This window comes from Condylura cristata, unplaced genomic scaffold, assembly GCF_000260355.1.
Source record: "Condylura cristata isolate star-nosed mole 26May11 unplaced genomic scaffold, ConCri1.0 scaffold00021, whole genome shotgun sequence".
Taxonomy (NCBI): domain Eukaryota; kingdom Metazoa; phylum Chordata; class Mammalia; order Eulipotyphla; family Talpidae; genus Condylura; species Condylura cristata.
In genome coordinates, this window is record NW_004567122.1 from 25288327 (window position 1) to 25312521 (window position 24195).

Genomic DNA, 24195 nt, shown 5'->3' on the forward strand with positions numbered 1-24195 from the left:
ATCAGGAGAGGTCTGCCACGCCATGTGGATCTCCTCCAGGGCAGGCGGGAATCGAACTCATGCGGAAGTGGGTTTAGATTCTCAGTGCTGTGCTTTTAACCCGCTGCGCCACCAGGGAGGGCCCCGTTCTCATTTTTTTAAAAGATTTATTTTTTTATGTATACAGAACTGGGGTACAGGCCAGAGGTTCAGGGGCAGTAAGAAGTTTCACCAGAGACAGAGTGGGGTGCAGAACAGGCAGATCTCGAAGTACACTGGGCGAGACAGGAGAGGTCTGCCACACCACGTGGATCAGCTCTGGAGCACTGAAGTGTCTGCTGTGAGTTTGCAGTGCTGCCTCCTAACCCATTGCGCCATCAGGGAAGGCCCATGTTTTCAGTTTTTGATATAAACATTTACTCATTATTTTAACCATTTGCTCAAAAAAAAGTACTTTGTAAAAAATATTTAAGAGAAACAATACATTAGGAAATAAAAAGACCAAAAAAAAAAAAAAAACCAAAAACACAACTATATGCTTATCTTTTGATCAATATTATCAGTCAATAATCTACCCACCCTCACTACTTTGCTGAACTTATACTGGCATATGCCATATTTTCATACTTTCCATGTAAAATGCATAAAATAAGATAAATGATCATTACAATAACCGGAACAAGAGCTACCTTCTCACCTGTCCGTCTATCTATATATCTATATTTGTGTATGTGGGTAGCTGTGTGTGTGTGGAAAGGGGCAATTTCTATCTATATATCCATGTCTTTAGAGACAGTCTAAATGAAAACAGCAAAGAATCAATCACAGACATTTGATATAACAAAAAGCTATAGCTTTTGGTAATTACTCTAAAGTTTCTTTACAACTTTTAAGGTAAATACCAGTATATTATCCAATAGCTCTCTCGTATTCACAACAATGACTAGATCACCACTTCCAGAACTGTTTTCAGTTCTAACCATGATGAAGTAACAGTGTTGGTTATACCTTAGTCAATGATAAAACTGGACAAAACATATAAAAACAACAGTTTTCAGACAATGCATAACAGATAAGGATCAATTTCATCAGAAATGCTATAGCGCTAAATAAACACACACACACCTATATATAGATATACACATTCAATAAACAGCATCAAAATTCATAAGGCAACTACTGATAGAGCTGAAAAGAGAAGTAGACAAATCTACAATTATAGGTGAAGATTTTAAGATTTGTCCCTCAGTAACTGAAAAAATAACAAGGCTAAAAATCAGTAAAGCTATGAGACCCAAACATGGGATTACCAACCAACCAATTTCCATATATAGAACACCACACTAACTTCAGCAAAATACACATTCTTTTCAAGTATAAAGATAACATTTACTAAGACAGACCATATGCTTATATAAGACAAATTTCAATGGCTTTAAGAGGAGTGAAACAATACAGAGTATATGCTCTGACCACAATGGAATTAAACTGAAAATCAAGAACAGTAAGATATTTGGAACAGCCATAAATAGTTGATAATTGAACAACCCATTTCAAAATAAATAGATTAAATAAGAACTCAAAGGAGAAATCAGGAAATGTTTTTAACTGATTGATATAACACCATTTAAATTTGTAAGGTGCAACTGAGAGGGAAATTTAAAGCTTTAAGATGCTTATATTAGACTAGAAGGAAAGTCTCAAGTCAGTGATATCAACTCCACCTTCAGATGCTAGAAAAAGAAGAAATGAGACTACTGTTGGAGATTCCAGGGTGAACATGTGGAACTTGCATAGTGATGTCACATTATTCAAACCTTACTATATGCATTTTTCATCTAGCTCTTCATGAGTTATATCCTCTTATAGTAAACTGGTAATGTACAGTTTCCTGTGAACAAAGTTACATTACGAGTCTAGACAACTCCACAACTATAAGTTTCAGAACACTGAAAAAGACATTAAAAGAGGTGTTGAAATGGCAGTCATGTATGTGAAGGCAATGACTTCAAAGCTAGGTTTGTAATGAGGGGGCTCACCAATTGTCTGGGGGTATCAGGTAGGTCATGGAAGAGGACCTTATTTCTGTGCTTTTCAAGCCCATGAGTCCACCCTGTGGAGTAATGAGAGCCCAGCAGCAGACACTGGGGGAAGATGAATGACTTGAGGCAAGGAAGACAAAGAGCAACCAGCCACAGGGGACAGTGATTGGGTTTCCAATGGTACCTGAACATAGAACAGCAAAACAGCAGCACTGGATGTTGAGCTTGTAGTCACCAGTGGTAAGGAAAGTGGTAACAGAGAAAGCAATCTATGTACCCAATTATGTTCTTTTACAGGAAAAAGAATACTGACTGTGAAAACAGCTGAAAGTGTTAAATAATCAACCCAGATTAGCTTTCTCTTGGAGAATGAGGGACCAGAGTGATGTAAAAACAAACTTTGCTTCATAATAATACTAAACATGGTCAGAGGTGAAGACTTAACATTATAATGAATATGGTACAGGCATGGAAAAGCACATCCACAACTTAATCCCCACCCAGAACATGAGGAACATGGAAGTGCATCCGACCCCCAAAAGATTTATAACCTTACCCTGACCCATGCCTAGGGAGAAAAGTGCTTTGAAATATGAGTTCTCCTTTTCTCCATAGTCAGGGCAGACAATAAAGATCTTACTCTACATATTTGCTTATTGTGTCGCTGGCTTTCATTCACCAGGCAAACAGATCCTCTCATTAAGGAGGCTGGTATGGCCTGAAGCTGAACGGCCTAACTGCCAGTGCCCCAGCCAGTCATCCTATGGATTCACTAGCAGCAATAACCACACAAAGGAATAGAGATGTGTACAGGCACATGCACATTCCACTTTGGCCCCATCCAACCCCCCCACATCAGTGTGAAGACAAGACTGCTACTAACCTGTATTAATGAAACAGAAGAAAATGTAGCCACAAACTACTGGAAAGACACAGAGATGGGACTGTATGAACAAGCCAAGGTAATCAACTTGCAAACTTGCAAAAACATTAAGATTCTGGTGGAAAATATGTGATGAAAATATAGAAACAGTACATCAACCAAAATCTCTAACACATACCATATGTAACCATTTAGGGAAAAATATTATGACTTTTAGTAGATCATTTAGTAGAAATATTATAATTTTTAGTAGAGATAATATCAGTGTGGATGGAGTCATAAACTTCATATGGGACATGAGTAGGATTTAAATGTTCCCAGAGTAAGTGACTAAGTATGGCAAAAATGTCAATTTTTTTCAAGTAAGTATACAGGATTGATTAAATTCTAACATTAAAGAAACCCTGTTTCCTCTATTCGTAAATTTACTGATACAAAGTACTGGGAGTTAGTGCAGATCCTGTATATAAAGGGGCCTGAACCACATGATCACGCTCCATCCCCATCCCCATCAGTCTCCAAAAGCAAATCTGGTCCACACACTTCTGACCAACTAGCTAGACATTGTGAGTTTCTATAAACACTTCCTTAGGTTTGATAACTTTCTAGAATGGCTTAGAACATGCTTACTTTTACCATTCACTATTACTAGGTTATTACAACTCAGGAACAGACAAATGAAAAGAGATGTCTGGAGCAAGGTATGTTGGAAGGGCAGTGAGTCCCACACCTCTCCAGAAGTACTAATCCTCTCATTCTACAGGTGGTTCCTCTGGTAACCAGCCTCCATTATTATCACAAAGCCAGGTATGGTTAACAAGGGACTCATCATGAATAAAGTTCCCCTCACGTCTACTATTAAGAAATTATAAGGATTTTAGGAGCTCTGGACCAGAAATAGGGATTGGAGACCAAATTGTGTACTTCTAACTATGTCAAAATATACAAAAAGCAAAATAAGCCCAAAATAGAGACAAGAAATAAAGAGCATAAATCAACAAAATAGGAAACAAAAAAATAGAAATACTCAATAAACCAAAAGCAAGTGCTTTTAAAAGATTAGTATAATAGATAAACCTCTAGCTTGACTCACCAAAACAAAAAAAGAAAATACAAATCATGAATATAAAAGAATGATAAAAGGTATATCACCATAAATCCTGCTAACCTTTAAATGATAGCAAGGAAAAATGATAAATAATGTAATGCCAATAAAATCAGCAACTTAAATGGGATGGATAAATTCCTTAAAAGAGGCAAATTATGGCCCTACCTGGCAGTCCAAGGGGTTAAGTCTCAGAACTATGAAACTGTCCCCAGATACTGCAGCACAAGTTCCATCCCCGGCCAAGGAGCTGACCCACATGACACAGCAGACCTCGCCTGTCTTACCCACTGCTCCCCTCAGCAGTGTGTTTCAGTAGATCCACAGCTCTGCTCCCCACTCTGTGTCTGATGAATCCTCTCATACCCTGAGCCTCTGGCCTACACCCCAGTTCTTGTATGCATAAATAAATGAAACAAATCTTTAAAAAAACAAAAGAAAGAAAAAGGCAAAATTGCCAAAACTGACATAAGGAAACAACAAATTTGGACAGCTCTATATTTATTAAACAAATTTTTTTCTTGTTAATTTGTTTATATTGAGGCATGAGGGAAATAGCCATTCTTTTCTTCCCCAAGGAGTTCACATATTTATTACTGAGTCAATCTACTAGGTATACGACAAAAAGAAAACATGACCAGTGGTGATTTCAGTGTGACATGGGAAGAAACTAGTGACCCTGCCAAAGCCTAACTACATATATCATCTCATGTGTGATCCTCCTTACAGACCCACCTTGCTTCTTCAATGTCTCCTCTCTTAGAATTGATTTTATTGCCGGTTCTCATTCAAATCCAAATAAAGGTCATCGACATAAAACTTACAACTAGAGGGGCTCTCCCTGGAGGCTCAGCAGGTTAAAGCACCTCACTATGAAGCTCTCCAAAGCCACAGCAGCACGAGTTCCATCCCCAGCCAAGGAGCTGACCCATGGTGGCAGATGGCCTGACCTGCCCACTGCTGCCCTCAGCAGTTTATTTCAGTAGATCTGCCTGTTCTGGCCCCCACTCTGTCTCTGGTGAATCCTCTCACCCACTGCACCTCTGGCCTGTACCCCAGTTCTGTACGCATAAATAAATCTTTAAAAAAAAAAACTTGTTTCACCTCTACTATAAGAGAAAAGCAATAATGTCTCACAACATAGTATAGAAAAGAACACTTCCCAACTCATGATGCAACTGATACCAAAACCAGACAATGACAACATATGGAGGAAAATGGAGTAAAATCCCTTGTTAATGTGGTCATCAAAATCCTTAATAACATGTTATCTAATTAAATCCAACAATTCATAAAATGGGGGAAGATGTAAGGTGGGGAATTGAAGAAATGGATCACTTGAGTTTAATCCTAGGAATATAGGGTTGATTTAGTATTCAAATATCTGTAAATTCATATAACAACAATATTATCCTATGTTCTAGTCAGTGTAAGAAGGCAAGAAAAAGTAAGAAAATACATAAACAGGGCCCTCCCTAGTGGCAAAATGGGTTAGAGCACAGCACTGCAAACTAGCTGCAGCTGCTTCAGTGCTAGTTTGAACTCCTGCCCCAAAGGTGATCCACTTGGTGAGGCAGTCCTCTCCTGACCCACTCACTGCCCAGTGTACATCGTTGATCTGCCTGTTCTGCTACCCACTTTGTCTGTGCTGAGTCCTCTTGCTGGCCCCACACCTCTGGCTTGTACCCCAGTTCTGTATGCATAAATAAATAAATCTTTAAAAAATATATAAACATAGGAAAGAAGCAAAACTATCATCTGCAAGTGTTATGAACTGTCTATATAGGAAATCCTAAGAAATATACAAAAAAAGGAAAAAAAGAGGAATGAAGGAAGGAAATTTACTAGAACCAATAAAGCCAACAGAGTCAGTATCAGAAAACACAATCAATGAAGAAAAATTGTAGCTCTGTATACTGGTAACAAAGAACTAGAAGATAGTGTTAAAAACAATACCTTTTAGAATAGCATCAAAATTCAAAACACATAGGAATAAATTTAACATATGATACATGACTGCTATGAAATATTACAGAAAGAAATTAAAAATGGTCTAACTATAAGTAGAGTTTATACTATGTTCATGGATAAGAAGACTCAATATTATTAAGACATCCATAGTCTCCTCAAATTTATGTTGACATTTAACACAATCCTAATCAAAATCCCAGCAGGCATTTTCATAAAAATTGAAAAAAAAAAAAAACAACCCTGACAATCTTTTAAGACTGATGTAAGGATTAAAAACATATAAATAGGCCCTCCCTGGTGGCGCAGTGGGTTAAAGCACAGCATTGAGAAGCTAAAAGCCACTTGCACAAGAGTTCGATCCCCGCCTGCCCCGGAGGAGACCACATGGTGCGGCAGACCTTTTCTGGCCTGCCCACTGCTCCCCTAAGCAGTGTACTTCGTCAATCTGCCTGTTCTGCTCCCCACTCTGTCTCTGGTGAAGCCTCTCGCCGTCCCTGCACCTCTGGCCTGTACCCCAGCTTTGTATGCATAAATAAATAAATCTTTAAAAAAAAAACATATAAATAACTGTTGGGGCCCTCCCTGGTGGCGCAGCAGATTAAAGCACAGCACAAAGAAGCTTAAGCCACTTCCGCATGAGTTCGATTCCCGCCTGCCCCGGAGGAGACCACATGGCGGGCCAGACCTCTCCTGACCCACCCGCTGCTCCCCTCAGCAGTGTACTTCGACGATCTGACTGTTCTGCTCCCCACTCTGTCTCTGGTAAATCCTCTCACCCTCCACATCTCTGGCCTGTACCCCAGTTCTGTACGAATAAATAAATAAATCTTTTTAAAAAATAAAAAAAATATATAAATAATTGTTGGGTGTCGGTAAAGTAGAGAGCAATGTGTGGAAAGGGCATAATGGATTATGGCAGAGGACTATCAGTGGTGGAACTGACTGATGGACATACACCTGAAGGTATGATCCCATACCTCTGAATTACATATAAAGCTGTAAAATAATATTATCTCAATAAATATATATGTATAAATGTATATTTTTGTGTATATGTGCACACACACACACATAATTGCAACAAGCAGACTTATTTTGAACCTACCACAGGCAGTAATTCAATTCCCCTGAAGGAGACTACTTGCTAAAGTTAACAAGGAATCTGTTAAAAAGAGATATTACATATAATGATCTCAGCTATTAATTCCAATCAACCTTTTCTTAGACGAAAAGAGATTACCATAGTGTAGTAAAAATTATGTTTTCCTTAAAAATAATTAGGGAACTCTAACTTATGAGATAAGTTATAGCTGTGGTAAAACACAAGTAAATACAAGCAATCCCATTTTATTGTTTTTTGAACAGGACAATGAGTAATAGTAGTAGTAATCCTCTTCTGGGTTGTGCATAATTTATTTTATAAAATAGAAAAAATCTTTATCACATAAAAGGCACTATCAGATGGAACTAGGAAACTATAAGAGTGCTGGTAGTTATTTTAAAGGTTAAAAGAATTTGACATTTGAATAACATAATTTTCAAATACTTTATGAATTTTAAATAATTTTATATCTAACTAACTGAGTACAGTAAATATTTTTAGTCATGGTATAGTATTGAATAGCTTTTAAAACAGTGGATCAGATATATCATTAAGAAACTCACTTAAATGTAAAACAATGGTATTTTTGTAAAAAGCCCACAGGGCATCCCTGGTGGAGCAAGGGGTGAAAGTCTCAGTACTATGAAGCTATAGGCAGCCACTGGCACTCTCCTGACTGGCCCCACTACTCCCCTCAGCAGTGTTATTTCAGTCAGCCTGCCTGTTCTACTTCCCAGTCTGTCTCTGGTGAATCCATTCAACACTTCCCCTAACAACCCCCCATTCCCGCACATCTGGCCTACACCCCAGCTCTTGTATGCATAAATAAATAAAACAAATATTTTTTTTTAACTAAAAAAAAAACAAACTGCACTTCAGAAAGCCAGAACATTCTAGTAAGTAATTCACACTTGATATCACACATCTAGCAGCAGGGAGGGTCGGTATAAGTGGAGTGCTCGTCATATGACAGGACGTGTTACCTACTCAGTAATTATGACAAGAAGCAGGGAAAGAGATGACATTATAATTCCAAATCAAAGCATCACATCAACAGAGTTCTTAGAATAAAGAACAAAACAGTGAATGTTTTGCTAAAAAAACAAAATTGGATGTTAATGCAGACAAATGGCTGTCTTACCAGCTCATGTAACATGTCTATTGTACATACTTAAAAAGGGAAGCCTTGCCAGTTCATATCTTTAAGATTTAAAAGAAAAGATGCTACCAGAAAAAAAATCTGTTCCTCTTCAAATTCTTCCCCTCACAATGGCCATCTCCACCCTAAAATTAGAAACCAAGCCAGTAAGAACCAAGGATAAGAATGTAAATAATATGTTGCCAAAACTTGACTGTATTAATGTTATATTATATGTAACAATCTAGTCTATGTCAACTACTAAGTGCTAAATGTGTCAATGCTTTGCTCAATGTCCATCATTTTACAAAATCTTTGTGTTTTTATATGTTGTTCCAGAATGCCCAGTGAGGAACCAAACCCATTCTTGTTTATCAAGCATATCTGTTTGCCCTGAAATGTTTGCTGCTCCCAGATATTGGGATCGCCTTTTACTACACATTTAGAAACTTTTTCCTTCTATAGTTATACAGCTCTGAACTAAAGCTAAGAATTATTACTAATCAAATATGATTTAGATAAAAGATCATAATATAAAATTATATGAGTTCATGTAAACTGCAGTTTTATTAGAATGGATCTGTTTGGCAGGTAGTTTTTATAAATTAATGTTCAAATTAAGAAAGCATGAATAATTTAAAGCTTAATAAATTTAAAAGCAAATGTGGGTGAATATACACATAACTACCCAGGATTTATGATATATCCCTAGAATTCTCTTGTCAGCATTTTTGAGTATGTAACATTAGTAAAAAGGATTTTTTTAAAACCATACAGTGATTCTGGGATTCCCTGAATTTTCAGCTGCTGCATTTTTCTACTCTACACCTGGCAGGTTCTTCTTCCTTTCAGTTTGTGCATTTCCTGTATTCTAAAAAGTAAACAGAAACAGGACCTTAATTGAGGAAATGGCGAGTCTTTGGCTAAGGAAATACAGCCACAGATAAGTATTTGTATTTTGCACCTGGGGGTTGTTTAATAAGGTAAAGGGAGAGTACTTAGCAAAGTGGTCTTCATTATCATCAATCAAAACTGAAGGTGGTTTTTGTATGGATTCTTTTCTCTTGACCAGAAATTACTCAATAGCAGTAATTTAGGTATTCTCTCTAGGTCAGAGTCTAGCCAATGTATTTATTCCAATATACATTTAAGCTGTATGAGAGAGTTTAATGTAGAACTGCAGAGTACCTGGATCTGGTTAGATCATTAAAAAAATAAGTCAACAGCAGAGCCAAGAACAGAACAAATAAGTTGCTACTCCCTATCTTATGATTTAAACGTGATATTCTCTCATGCTCTAAAATAACAAACTTGGTACCAATTCAAAATTTAGAAAGTTTTTTAATTCTGACATTAACTTATTAAAAGCATTTGGATTAGCCTTATATATAATTTCTATCATTTGTCCAAATTGATTTCAAATTGGCTATATAAATACTTTACTCCATCACTGAAAACTGTGATTTGTGGTTATTTCTAATAACCACAACTGCTTCAAGGACACTTTTTAAGAAGGTCATTTGTAGGAGTTTTACATCTTATGAGAAAGAAGGGATGTTTTCTTTGTTATATATTTTAAAAATGACAAGACTACCTTAAAATTCTTTTCTTCCGGCATTTGAATGTAATTTCATAGAGCAGTGGGGTAACACAATGCACATTACTTGTGCCCAAACCCTGGAGCCCTGACTTAGCCACACATTTAAAAAATGTGCAAAGGCTGGACTACGGTGATGGCACACGGGTGATTTGGTTATGTGAAGCCCACGGGACTTACAAATGAGATGGGGAAAGGCAGAAAATGATGTAAAAATAAATGATTATATTAAAAAAATGTGCAAAGGGTATGCTGTTCAATATTCCATAACAAGGATAAATAATACAAATTTAAAAGTTCAAAGATTCCTTATTTCTCTTTAAAATGAGCTAAAAGATGACTATTAATGGTCTTCTTGTTTAATCTAGAAAACAAAAAATCTACTTTTTGCAAAGTGGACTAAGGAGTTCTTACCAAGTTCAAGGCCAAGAATAAGGCATATCCAAATGTCACTAAGAAAATATATCTGACAGTATCTGGTAACTTTATCAGACTAATGTAGTGATTGACTAGACTTAGAATGCTTTCTTCCATAGTTTCTGATCAAAGTTTCTTCATTTTTCCAGTATCATCACATTTCCTTAGTAACTATGTAAAACAGTAAATTGTGTAGAACAGAAGGACAACCATATGATTTAATTTAGTAGATGATCAGGATAATCTCCTCCCTTTAGAATAGTACATTTAGAGTCTTCATTTGGATGTGGAAATCCTTCAAGATTTCCATATAAAATTCACTCCGGTAGGTAGTGGCTGGGACATTTCAACAAGACTATCTCATCGCTAGATGAGAGCAAATCTTTGTGAATATAAGACAGTAGGTGGTCAGTGGAGATGGAGTGATAAGTGGGAAAGGAAACAGGAAGGCATAGACTAAAGACAAGTACAAATGTACTTGCGACCAGTGTAATCCTGTGTTCATCTCTGCTGGCATGGTTTATCCATCCAATATTAGATGATACATACAATACACATATTTTCTTTGGGTACTATAGAGTCTAATCATTCAATATTCAAATGAGGGCCAGTACTCATTACTCCTGAAAAATAACTTTTAAAAAACTTTATATGTGATTATTCTGTGAAAAAATAGATTTGTTGCTAGAGCTCAAAGATTACAGAATCTTGGACTCTTATATAAAACATCCCACCAGTAATAACTAACTTTACATACCAACTTAAAAGTTGTAATAGCAGTCTTTAGTAAAAGCTATAAATGAAAAAAGCTTTAATTTACCTCTTGCTTTTCTTGATTTTGATCCACATTAAGTAAAGTTGGTATTTTAGATAAATCTGCTTTCTTTGGTTCTCTCTTCAGCACTTTTATCTGTTTAACTTTGGCAGAAATATATACAACAATGACAATTTGTTATTCCTACCTTAAAATTTTACTTTCCTCTCAAGAGTCCAATGGAAATTCTGATGTCCACTAAAGTTATTTTATTATAAAGAAAGTGAATAAGTCATGAGTTGTAATTACAAAATTGTCCGACTGTGTTTTGTGTTTATAACTTACATTTAGTCTATCAGATAAAAAGACATTTTTTTAAAATTCTGAATATAAATGTTAAGTGTATCAGGTAATTCCTCTTGAGCTATCTCTCTTCTTGCTATTCTATTAACTTTTCACAAGGTGTCACTGTTCTTCAAAGAAACATAACATTTACTGAATGCAAAAAAAAAAAAAGAGTTTCATTTTAAGAGGTAAATATTTGTCATCAATCTTAATCTACTAAATTCTTGGATGCCTGAAGCACATCCATTTATATAGACAAACAATCATGAAGAAGTGTAGGTAACGATTTACTCTGAGCATAATACTAAACCAAAACCACCTTCTTCAAATACTGTTAAAAACCAAAGCAATACTACAACATTTCAACAATTCAATACTGAGCTAATGAAAAGTTTCCTTAACCCTTTCTCAAAATCATCTCCTGTAAGTCTCACTTCTTATTTGACTATGGGGGAAAAATCATATCAACTGAAGGTATTTTTCACAGCAATTTGTTACTTTCTATATTATGGGGGGAAGACTTCTAAAAAAGATTACATCTGGAGAGTTATAAAACTATGCAATAGAATGTGTACCTTCTATTCCTTTCATCTCCTTTGACTGTATTGTGAAAGGCAACTCGGGGAAATGGAATTCTCTCCTGTCAGATCTGGAAAAATTCAGTTTCCTTTTGTTTCCATTTGCCATTTGGTCACTCTGACCTGCTCGCTCATTAAATATACGCTTCTCCATTTGGCTCTAAACAAATAAACAAGAGTATTTTTCACTGTTGAATGACAAAATTAGAATTGCAGCTATTTGGATGGTATGAGATACGATTCCTGTTAAAGCTATAAAAAGAAAACTCCAATACAATTTGATAAAGGAAACTTTTTTTAGCAGTCTGACTATTCTGAGAATAATGTAATAGTCTTGATCATGAAAACCATAATCTTAACATTCAATTTTTAGTCCTATTCATTGCACTTTGGACAAATTGTTTTAGTTCATTTTAATAATGATTAACTTTTCTCTTTCTAAAATGATGTGCTGTGGACACTAGGAAAACCCAAAGGGGGAAAAAAAATTACATGTGAGCCCAATATTCTGGAAATCTTTTGTTACCTACTCTTGCTCACTTGACTAGGATCATTCTTCTACAATCTAATATATAATATCCCATTGTGTGGATATTTTCTAGTGTACTTAACCATTCACTTGCTCTTGGATGGATTTATGTAGTTTTCAATTTTTTGAAACTGTATTTCCATTTTTTTAATAAATTACTTTCTTAGAAAAAAATGAGGGAATGAGCCAAACTGATCTTTTTACTGAAAAATAAGATGTGCCCCAGGGGCCCGCCCTGTGCCACCAGGGTTAAAGCACAGCTTCAGTGCAAGCTCTATCCCCAGCCTCAGAGGTGATCCACATGGCACAACAGATCTCTCCTGACCTGTCCCGCTGCTCCCCTCAGCAGTGTACTTAGTCAGTCTGCCTCTTCTGCTCCCCACTCTGTTTCTGGTGAATCCTCTCGCCACCCCTGCACCTCTGGCCTATACCCCAGTTCTATACATATAAATAAATAAATCTTTAAAAGAAAGAAAGAAAAATAAGATGTGCCCTTTGGCAATTTCTTTTAATCTATAAAGTAAGATATTAAAAACATTTTTGAAGTGAAAAATCAGTCATTACTAAAGGTTAAAATCTCAACTTATTTTGCTCAAATCATATATTAAATGTACAGATTATTATTAAAAATTAATTAAAATTGTGAAAGCACTAACATGGCCTATGTTCCTTTTATTATATTTTTTTACATCATTCTTAAAGATGACCTATTTTCAATTTAAGAAGAAAACAAAGGATACTAAAGCACACACTGAAAAAACTTAGAGCCCCAAAAAAGAGAAAAAAGGACAGGGGGGTAAGGGGAGGGACTAAGTTGAAGAGGCTATATTTGAATGAGTCTATTCTTGCCTTACTTGAGTGGGAACTGTATCCTCATGTTTGCTCTTAGACGTAACTTGTCCGATAGCTTGTGAAGAAGTACGTCTCTTTTTTGCTCTTTCAGTAGACCTATTATTTAAAAACAAATGAGAAGCTCTTAGAACTCCCCTTACCTGTTAGCTTCAATAAAGGCTCAGTTATACTATGAAAGTTTGCTGTTAGTGCACTAAGAGCCAAAATGGAATTGTGACTCCTTAAGTGTTACTTAAGTGTACTAAACAGACAGGTGAAAACAGAACAGAGAACAACTAACTCATGCTAACATCAATGGAGACATGTTCTGAAATTACTACGCTATGTACAATTGGTCCCTTTTATCTGTTCTGAACTTGGATCTTTTACTACTGAGTTTATGAATTTCTGAGCTGTAATTCAGTCCAAGGCTGAATTACAATTCCAACTATGGCTTTGGTGTTAACCTGTTTGCAGGGAGCACCACCTATGGAGACACAGACATCTCCCTTTGCCCATCTCTGCAGACGCTTCCTTAAAGATTGTAAATTATATTTTGCATATATACTCTGTGGACAACCTGTTAAGATTTTATTGATCTCTGAAGACTTTAAGCTTTACAATTTATAGTCCAAACCAGCATCCCAGGATCAATGTAGGTTACTGAACCTAGTCTCTTTTCTCATCGAGAGTCATAGTAGTTTCCCCTATTTAAAACTGACTTTGAAACCTTGTTAGACAGACTTTGCCATCCACCACATTGCCCTTTTAAATCAAATTTTTGGTACCAGTCACTCCGTATGTATTAGTAGCTAAATCTGTAACTGGCCCAATTTGTTGTATTTCTCTCAAAATATTTCATGAACACTATTTATCAATAAAAGATTATATCCAGTTATCATTTCTCCTTTTAGAGAGTTTACCAGGATACAGAAATAAAGTTTATTTTGTTATATCTAGTTACATTAATATCAGATCTTTGATCATAATCGCCTTTTGTTCTATTCAAAATAAATAAACTTTTCTGAGTTATTTAAAATAAAAAATTTCCAAAAGGTATTACTGAAAAATTAAGCATCTATATAGTCAAGTTCAATTCTTGGGGCTTCTTTGGTGATACAAAGGGTTAAAACACAGCACTGTGGAGCTATCTGCACCCATTTCAGCACGAGTGCAATCACCAGCCAGGAAGATGACCTACATGGCGTGGCAGACCGCTCCTGTCCCACCCACTGCTCCCCTCAGCAGTGTATTCCAGTCCATCCATCTATCCTGCTCCCAACTCTGTCTCTGGTGAATCCTCTCACCCCACCCCCCACCCCCCAATACCTCTGGCTTGCACTGTAGTTCTTGTATGCATAAAAAAATAAATCTCAAAAAAATCCTATAAAAAGAAAGCATTCAGTAATTATTCATCATCTGATGGTAATTTCAACTGATCTTCAAATTTAGTTTCTACATAGATACTATGAATTAGAGTTTTTGAAATATCATTAAATACTAAGAACACTGTATTATTAGTTAAGTGCATTTCCTTCAGTCTCTTTTCTGTTACAACTCACCTTGAATTGGAGTGGGTGAGATTTGAAATGAGATTTGAAGTCATTAAGTTACTGCTATGTAGGTTGATGGGTGGCATCATCACACTACCTCCAGCATGTGGTTCATCTTTCATGCCATTACAGGTGTTGACAGGATTGACAGGGTTTGGTTTATTAATTACAGGTTTTGTATCTGGAGACATAGTATGAGCATTTTCAGTTGTATCCTGTTGAAAATGTCCACCTTCATACTCCATCTTTTTTTGTTCTAATATATCTCCTTTTCCTCCTTTAACTTTAAAAACTCTGACTTTGATTTCCTTGGGCTTTTTCTCTTTTTCCATTTCCTAAAATAGATATATCTAAAATGTGAGTCAGGAGGACCATTATTTTTAGTCATTAGAGTGCTAACTATAAACAGTAAACTGATTAAGAGAATACTGTTTTTTACCTTTCCCAAAACTGAACTATTTAGTGTATTGGTATAAACTGTTTTTCTCTCATCCTTCATAAATTCATTTTCCTTAGAATTCTCTTTTGGCTTTATGAATGAATTGACTTTTGCCTCTTGAAGTAACTTAGCTCTCAGTTCTGGAATAAACCTGAGAAAACAAACAATATAAATCAATAATCTGTTTATTTATGTCATTAAGACTATATTATCTTTAGTGGACCCATTTAATCAATTAATTTACATTTCTGGTACCAAATAAAAAAGTCATCAATAATGCAATACTGCATCAAAAATGCATACCCATAGATGGCACATTATGTATAATACAAATTGTTTCCTGGTAGATATACCTTACAGAGAGCTCCCCCACCCCCACCAGTGGCACAGGGGTTAAAGTCTCAGTGCTATAAGTTATAGCCAGCCACTAGCCAGGTGCAGCAGACCTGTCTTATCTCATCTGCTGCTCTCCTCAGCAGTGTATTTCAACAGATCCACTTGTTCTGCTCCCCACCTCTGTCTCTGATGAATCCTTTCACCACCCCTGCACCTCTGGCCTGTATGCATAAATAAGCATCTTTTAAAAAATTCCTGAAATGCCTGGTGTCCTAGTTACCATCAAGAGTCTGTTTTTTTGTTTTTATAAGATTTATTTATTTATGCATACAGAACTGGGGTACAGGGCAGAGGTGCAGGGGTGGTGAAAGGATTTACCAGAGATGGAGTGGGGAGTAGAACAGGTAGACTGATGAAGAACACTGCTGAGGGGAACAGTGGGAGAGACATGTGGATCACCTCCGGGGCCGGAGATGGAACTCAGACTGAAGTGGCTTTGGCCAGCTTGTAATGCTGCACTTTAACCTGTCACGCTACCAGGAAGGGCCCAAGAGTTTAGTTTTTTTGCATTTTTCTAATTTCTTCTTTCTACAGTGGTATTTCCTAGACTTTTCCATGCCTGTTCTGTACTCCATCTAATTTTTAATTGATGTCCATCTTTCTGAATGTCACATCCAAAGGCCAACTGATTGAATTTGCAATAGAAACCTTTTCTGGGGCTTCCCTGGTGGTGCAGGGGTTAAAGTCTTAGCACTATGAAGTTATTGCCAGCCACTGAGGCATAAGTTTGATCCTTGGCCAGGGAGCTAACCCATATATGACACAGCAGACTTCTCCTGTCTTGCCCCACTGCTCCCCACTTTGTCTCTAGTGAATCCTCTTACCTCCAGCACCTCTGGCCTACCTCCCATTTTTTTCTATGGACAAAAAACAAAAAACTTTTCTGTTTCTATCAAATATGAAACAGGGCTGATTTATTAATTTGCATTGTCATTATTTATATATATATACATATATATGTACTCTGTGTAGGACACAGAAGGGCTACAAGAGGCACAGTCCTTATCTGTGGGGGACACCCAATTTGTTGGGGAGAATATGACAACAGGCATTTTAACAAAGAATAAGTAAAGCAGAGGGAAATAGCTTTGGGAATAAGTATTATTTATATAGATCAGAGATGCTATCAAAAATTAAAAAACAGGGCCCTCCCTGGTGGCGCAGCGGGTTAAAGCACAGCACTGAGAATCTAAAGCCGCTTCCGCATGAGTTCAATTCCTGCCTGCCCCGGAGGTGACACATGGTGTGGCAGACCTCTCCTGACCCGCCCGCTGCTCCCCTCAGTAGTGTACTTCATCGATCTGCCTGTTCTGTTCCCCACTCTGTCTCTGGTGAAGCCTCTCACTGCCCCTGAGCCTCTGGCCTGTACCTCAGTTCTGTATGCACAAATAAATATATCTTAAAAAAAAAATTAAAAAACAGGACTTTTCTGAGTCAGATGTCCAAAGGGAAATATGATTAAAAAGTAGAGACTGGTTATTTAGTGTTATTTCTGATGGCTACTGGAAATGTATATGAAGAGCTTAGCACACCATCTGGGACACAATACCCCTATAATGAAAGTTAGCTGCAGTTATTTTTATTATTAGAGTTTTCATCATGATACTTCTAAGCTTACCATACAACCTAATTAATAGCTGAGTTAGATCAGTTAGGAACTCAGTAAGCTTTTGTTAAATTTAATTTTCCTATTGTGTAACATTACCTAGGTAGCAATTCTTACACTAGTAAAATTTTCCAATAAAAGAAAAAGTCACTCACTCAAAATGCTTACTTTTCAATAAATCCATCTCTAGTAAAATACTCATGACGTAAAAGTTCAGAAGATGATATCCTCTCAGAAGGATCAATTTGTAAACAAGCCTAGTATATTAAAAAAAAAAATTCTAATGTTAAGAAAGCTCTTCACAGGACTTCATATGGCAAACTTAAACTTAATAACTGTAGAAGGAAGGAAGTATACAAAGTTAAAAGGGATCTTGAAAACATGTTATTAGACCTCAAGAATTTCTGACATTGAGTTCTGGTCATTTCTAACCCTAAAAAATTACAAAGTATTACTGCAGGTTAAATGTTGTATCACTCTAGCCAAAACAGCTGGAATTAGCAGAATTAGCTCATTTTGATCAGTCATGTTAAGGTAGGAGAGTTCAAATATTCATAATTTATTTTAAAGAACTAGAACTCAATCAAGAATTTTAATTCATTCCCTCTTCAGTACCCTTTCTATGCTGTAATATAATTTTACAAATATCCAAGCCCCCAAATCTTCCAATAACCCATTATTACAATAGCACTTTTCTGTTTCCCTACCTTGGGAATAATAATATACTATATAGATCAAAAGAGAAAAAAACCAAAATACCCACAAAACTAAAACAGATAATACAAAGAAGAGTTTTGTTTAACAATTTGTATATAATCAATCTACATATAATTATTATAGATAGTTCAATACATATATTAGAGCATTTGCATCAGTCATTTGCTTTGCAGTTATTACTCCTCTAAAGGAAAGCAAACACAATGATAATATGTACTTTTAATGATGGCTATTATGCATTGTGTAATACCCCATCTAGCTTTTTTTATTACTTGACCCCCAACAATAAAGCTTCAAGGTAGGAATTATTATTATATTATTGTGCATATGAGGAGACTGAGACCCCACAATGCCAAGGAATTTGTCTAAAAGTTCATAAATAGAAGAGCCAGAATTAAAATCCAGAAAATCCAAATATGTATACTTTTGCTTACTTCAAAATATGTTTTACTTGACTCACAGAAAGTTATAGAGACCTGCTATGCAACAGTATGAATATAGTTAACAATACTGTACTGTATATTAAACATTTCAGAAAGAGGGTAAGTTTCATGTTATTTTTTACAATAAAAATGTTGACTCAAAAAGTTAAAATGAGGCCATCATCTAATTTGTGAAACGGGAATACCCAGCTTTTAAAAAATGTAACTTGCTAAAAATACTTATTTTAGAATATAATAGTAGTCCACCAGTAAAATTTAGTAAGAAAAATGCTAAAAGGTCTGCTCAAGTGTGGAGGCAAATCAATTAATCTATCTATGAAAAATACAATTCAGAAAAGTTCGATGGATGTCCTACTTTGAAAACTGTAAAATGTGATACTTTGAGAATCAGGATGATAGTTAAATACACCACTCTACTCTTAGATGTTCACCAAAAGGAAAATATACATCTATATAAAATCTCATGCATGAATGTTTGTAGCAATTTTCTTTGTAACAGGGGAATAAAAAAATGTGATACACCCACACAGGAAAACACTATTGAGCAATAAAATGGAATAAACTGTGACACATGTAAAAAAAAAAACCAAAAAACACATACATACACGCAAATCAATCTCTAAACCACAATGCTGAGTTAATGAAACCAGACATAAAGAAGTACAAAGTGTGATTTCATTTTTGCAATATTTTAGAAAATGCAAACTAACTTATAGAGACAGAAAGCAAATCTGTCTTTTTTTCAGTGGTTGTCTGGGGACAGGAATGAAGGAAAAGGTGGAAATATAGTACATTAGTCAAGATGAAAGTCCTTGCAACATATGTGACAAGAGATTTATGTATTTATTATTTTACAAGTGAATATGAAAAAGATACTCTAGTTGCCAAATAGACAAAGATTCTTAAAATAAGAAATACAAATAACCAATCTGTTCTGAAATGTTATTAAAGAAATGATAAATGCAATTAAAGAAATGACACTATTCTCACATTAAATTGGCGAAGATTTAAAAATTACAACATCCAGTGCTAGACTAAAAGCGGGAATTTATATACAATACTACTTAAAAATACAAAGTTGCACTGAATATAAATGCTCAAAAGTATGGCATAGTTTCTATATATTGACATGTTGACATATTTACATATACTAAGTGAAAGTAAACAGGTTAGACAGCAAAGCATGACATCTTTTAAAAGGCACAAATTTCTCCCACAGGGATTACAATTGAGATGAAAAAAAAATGTACAAGTGATGTAAAAATAAACTATTATATTATGAAGAAAAAAAGGCACAAATTTCTATGCACATATTTCATTGGGAAGAGTCTAGAAGTATATAAAGTAAAATGTAAACAGCAATTGTTTTTTCAGAGTGTGAGCGCTGGGGGAACTCTCAATTTCTCCCTTTCGTTTATCATGTGTTTTCTACTTTTTCTATGATGACTATGTATTCCTTTGATAATTAAAACTGAAATGGAAAGAGAAATTAAGCTGAAATATAGTAAAAATATATGACCTTTAGTAAATCCTGTTCTAAGTACGAATAAGATTTTCTTTCCTTCAACAATAATCTTAAGATGCTATATATCATATGTTTAAGTTTATCTAAAACACTTGAAGTAATAACAATTAACATCTGTTAATAGCTTATTCAAGGCTCTATGCTAATAACATGTCTACCATTACCACATTTAATCCTCTAGCCCCAGAAAATAAATACTGCTAATGTTGTTTTATAGCTCAGTAAACTGAGACACAGAGATTAAGTGACTTGCCCAAAGGTACAGAGCTAATTAGTGACAGAGCTGGGTTTTAAATATAGTCTCTATGATTCCAATCTCTTCTTATAAATACTAAGCTACATTTGCTTTGAAATTTAAATAGCTAATTTTTTAAAGTACTATACACAAAAATAAGATGCCTACGTTGGTCCTAGGAAAGAAATTGGTTGAACAGGACAAATAAATAAATTTACTTTTCATAGTAAACTCTCTTATCTTTTTAATTTTGTTGTAAGGACACTGGAATGTTGGTTACCCATTTTAAAATAGAATTAAAATTTTAAATGAATTGTGCTTATATTATTTTTGTGTCCTCTAGTTGAAGTTGAACTTTGACATTGGTATATTTTCAAACAATGTTAAAATTGGTGTTGTTGGTGCCTTGAGATACCTTCAGATACCACTGTACATGGAACAGATGCCTAATCTGAGTAGGTGGTTTTAATAATTGTAAATTCTTAGAATTTTTCCAGTTTCATTAATCATTAACATTAGAATAATCTAGTAATGATTAAAATTAGGATAATCTGGCCCTCCCTGGTGGCACAACGGGTTAAAGCACAGCACTGAGAAGCTAAAGCCACTTTCCGCATGAATTCGATTCCCTGCCCCAGAGGTGACCACATGGCGTGGCAGACCTCTCCTGACCCGCCCGCTGCTCCCCTCAGCAGTGTACTTCGGTGATCTGCCTGTTCTGCTCCCCACTCTGTCTCTGGTGAAGCCTCTCACCGCCCCTGAGCCTCTGGCCTGTACCCCAGTTCTGTATGAATAAATAAATACATCTTTTTAAAAAATCTTTAAAAAAAAATTAGGATAATCTAAAAATAATAGCCAAGATTACCCTAGAGGGTTTTCAGTTCTAATGGTCCATGAATTATAATTCACCTGAACTAAAGAAGACAGAGGAATATAGTAATTTTTAACAGATACTTAACATTTAACATGACATATAATTTTGTAATTTCATTTAAACTGTATATCCTAAAACTGTATTATAATGTATAAAAATTTCCCAGAAGTAAAGCATTAATCTTTTAACATACATGAACTATATCTGCCAATAATCCATTTAGTTTTGGGTATTTTTTTCTTGCATTTTTAGGATGCTGAACTTGAGGAAGGACCACCCCAGCAAAAATGGGACTTTTGGAAAAGATATTCTGTAAATGAGGTGTCAAATTGCCTGAAAAGAGAAAAAGTATGTATATAAGAAAACAGTGATATTAACCTACAATTAAAATAAACTATGTGGCTTACATTAAATTACTAATGAGGGAAAAGAGCAATTATGTTCTTTAAATTTTTAAAAAATTGAACATGGAAATACTTGAAAATAGCATGAAAAATACTGGTTTCCCCAGTAACCTGTGCACACAGCAAACAGTATATAGCCAATAGAGAATATGAAAGCACCGAGTTCATTTTCTTCTCCCAGAGTATCAGACATGATATACAATGCCACAGGGAAAAGCACATTACAAGTTTTACATATTTCCATATGGATATATAAATGGTTTAGCTAGCGAGTGTTCATCAACAAACAGCAGAAATATTAAAAATGGTTAGAAACAGAAATAGTTCAAGGAATTGGTGACAGGTATGGTGACATAGTGTATGTCTGAGTAGGTGTGAAACTATTCTCCTAAAGCATATACTATGCTGTAAACCAATGTTACCTTAATTTAAAAAAGGAAGAAATATTTCGAAGAAGAAATAATATTAGGGAGCAGTAGCAGAAACTAAAAAGATATATAGAAAGTAAACAACTAAGTTTTAGTATGAATTTGGTATAACTAGTTTCACTGCTTTAGGCAAATCTCTTCCTTTTAAAGTGTTTTCATTTCCTCATCTGTAAAATGACCAAACTGACCCCATTTCTAAGGCTTCTTTCCTAACTTTAATGCTATAACCAGAACTTTAAAGATGACACAAGAGATGCTTTAAGCCTCTAGACTGTATCTTTAGTCCATATTTATCCAGATTTCACAGCTTTTAATAGCTGTTCACAGTACCTTCCTTATGGTCTTATAAACACATGCTTATGCATAGCTTCCCCACCACATAAAGGGCTCCTCATATGAGAATATATAAAAACAACAAATCACTGAAACTCCATTAGCAAGGCTAACCATCAAAATGTTTGAGTAGTCAAAACAGATCATCAAATTATTCATTTTTCATCAAATACATTTTTGAGCAAATTATTTTGCTAGCTAGTTCTCAACTGTGATAAAAAAAAAGTTTCCTAAGAAGTAATTTTCTATCTCCCAAATCTAAATAGCATCTGTTAGAAGTCATCTTTAAGAGATGCAAATAATTTGTAGAAATCAAAATTTAAAAACAACTTTCCTACAAATTGAAGTGACTGTCCACTTATTATTTTTCTTAGCATCAACCATCAAAATATGGCTAAGCTATCTGTATCCTGGAAAAGAAATTACTATTTGCAAAAACAGGAGAACTTTCTACTTTCATCAGCCCAAGGCATTCATCCACTGCTAGCGAGCAATACAATGTTTTCCATTCTTAGAAAGAAAAAACTAAATATGAAAGGATTAAGGGTACCTGATTTGGCAATTTTATTTTAGGCACTGTACAATATATTTCAGTAATACCTACCTACTTTTAAAACGATTTTATGAAGTAAATCCAAATCAGAGCTGCTAGGAAGATAGGGATTTCCTGTAGCCATCTCAATGATCATACAGCCCAAAGCCCAGATATCCACAGGTCTGATGCAGACAAGAATAAAACACTTTTTCATGGAGAAATATACAAAATATTTTCTTAAAAACTTTTAAGATAAAGGCCAAAGTGAAAAGAAGAGTTAGGTAGTATTCGATGGAAGCAATGTAGAGGTCCATATAAGAAGTAACTCTAAGTTGGGCCTACCTGGTGGCACAAGGAGTTGTGTTTCAGCACTATGAAGCTATCAGCAGCCAATGCAGCATGAGTTTGATCCCCTGCCAGGGAGCTAACCCACATACGCAGACCTCTCCTGTCTTGCCCGCTACTCCCCTCCCTCAGCAGTGTATGTCAGTAGATCTGTTCTGCTCCCCACTCTGTCTCTGGTGACTCCACTCAACCCTTGCATCTCTGACCTACACCCCAACTCTTATATGCATAAATAAATAAACTAAATCTTTAAAAGCAACCTAAAATTGCTTCAGATACATACTTAAATTCATTACATAAAAAGTCACAAATGGGGGCATTCCCTGGTGGCGCAGCGGGTTAAAGCACTGCACTGAGAAACTGAAGCCACTTCCGCATGAGTTCGATCCCCGCCTGCCCCGGAGGCGACCACATGGCGCGGCAGACCTCTCCTGACCCGCCCGCTGCTCCCCTCAGCAGTGTACTTCGTCCATCTGCCTGTTCTGCTCCCCGCTCTGTCTCTGGTGAAGCCTCTCACCCTCCGCAACTCTGGCCTGTACCCCAGTTCTGTACGAATAAATAAATAAATCTTTAAAAAAAAAAAAAGTCACAAATGGTTTTTGAATAGGAATATTAAAATGTCTTACATTTTAAAAAGTAACAATTAAAAATCTTAAATATTGGACCCTCCCTGGTGGCACAGCAGGTTAAAGCACAGCACTAAGAAGTTAAAGCCACTTCAGCATGAATTCAATCCCCCACACCCCGTAGGCGATCCACATAGTGTGGCAGACCTCTCCTGACCCGCCCGCTGCTCCCCTCAGCAGTGTACTTCGGCCTGTTCTGTCTCTGGTGAATTCTCTCGCTGCCCCAGCACCTCTGGCATGTACCCCAGTTCTGTATGCATAAATAAATAAATCTTGAAAAAAAAACTGAAATATCTTACTAGACTTCATTTATGTATTTAATCAATTGTAAGTTAAGCATAATTCAAACTTTTCCACCAGGTAAGTTTTTTAAAACTGAGGCTTTTAGATAGATAGCATGTCCTACCTCATATTTAGAAGAAATATAAACAATAATATCTATTTTTTAATCCATTTGATCAAAGA

At 35.7% G+C, this 24195-nt stretch overlaps 1 protein-coding gene across 2 annotated transcripts in view; it reads right to left on the reverse strand.

Moving 5' to 3' along the window:
• Positions 1 to 8088: 8088 nt before the first annotated feature.
• CDKL3 (cyclin-dependent kinase-like 3) overlaps positions 8089 to 24195 on the reverse strand; it is a 43486-nt gene continuing 27379 nt past the window's right edge. For both annotated transcript variants that reach the window (XM_004686728.2, XM_012727913.1), the window contains 10 exons: positions 22829 to 22941; positions 21253 to 21392; positions 17434 to 17522; positions 15264 to 15414; positions 14834 to 15159; positions 13295 to 13388; positions 11909 to 12071; positions 11055 to 11152; positions 8996 to 9091; positions 8089 to 8366 (listed from right to left, as the gene is read on the reverse strand). In XM_004686728.2, coding sequence (XP_004686785.1) covers positions 9038 to 9091; positions 11055 to 11152; positions 11909 to 12071; positions 13295 to 13388; positions 14834 to 15159; positions 15264 to 15414; positions 17434 to 17522; positions 21253 to 21392; positions 22829 to 22941 — 1228 coding nt within the window. In that variant the 3' untranslated portion in view covers positions 8089 to 8366; positions 8996 to 9037. The remainder of the gene's footprint in view (positions 8367 to 8995; positions 9092 to 11054; positions 11153 to 11908; positions 12072 to 13294; positions 13389 to 14833; positions 15160 to 15263; positions 15415 to 17433; positions 17523 to 21252; positions 21393 to 22828; positions 22942 to 24195) is intronic.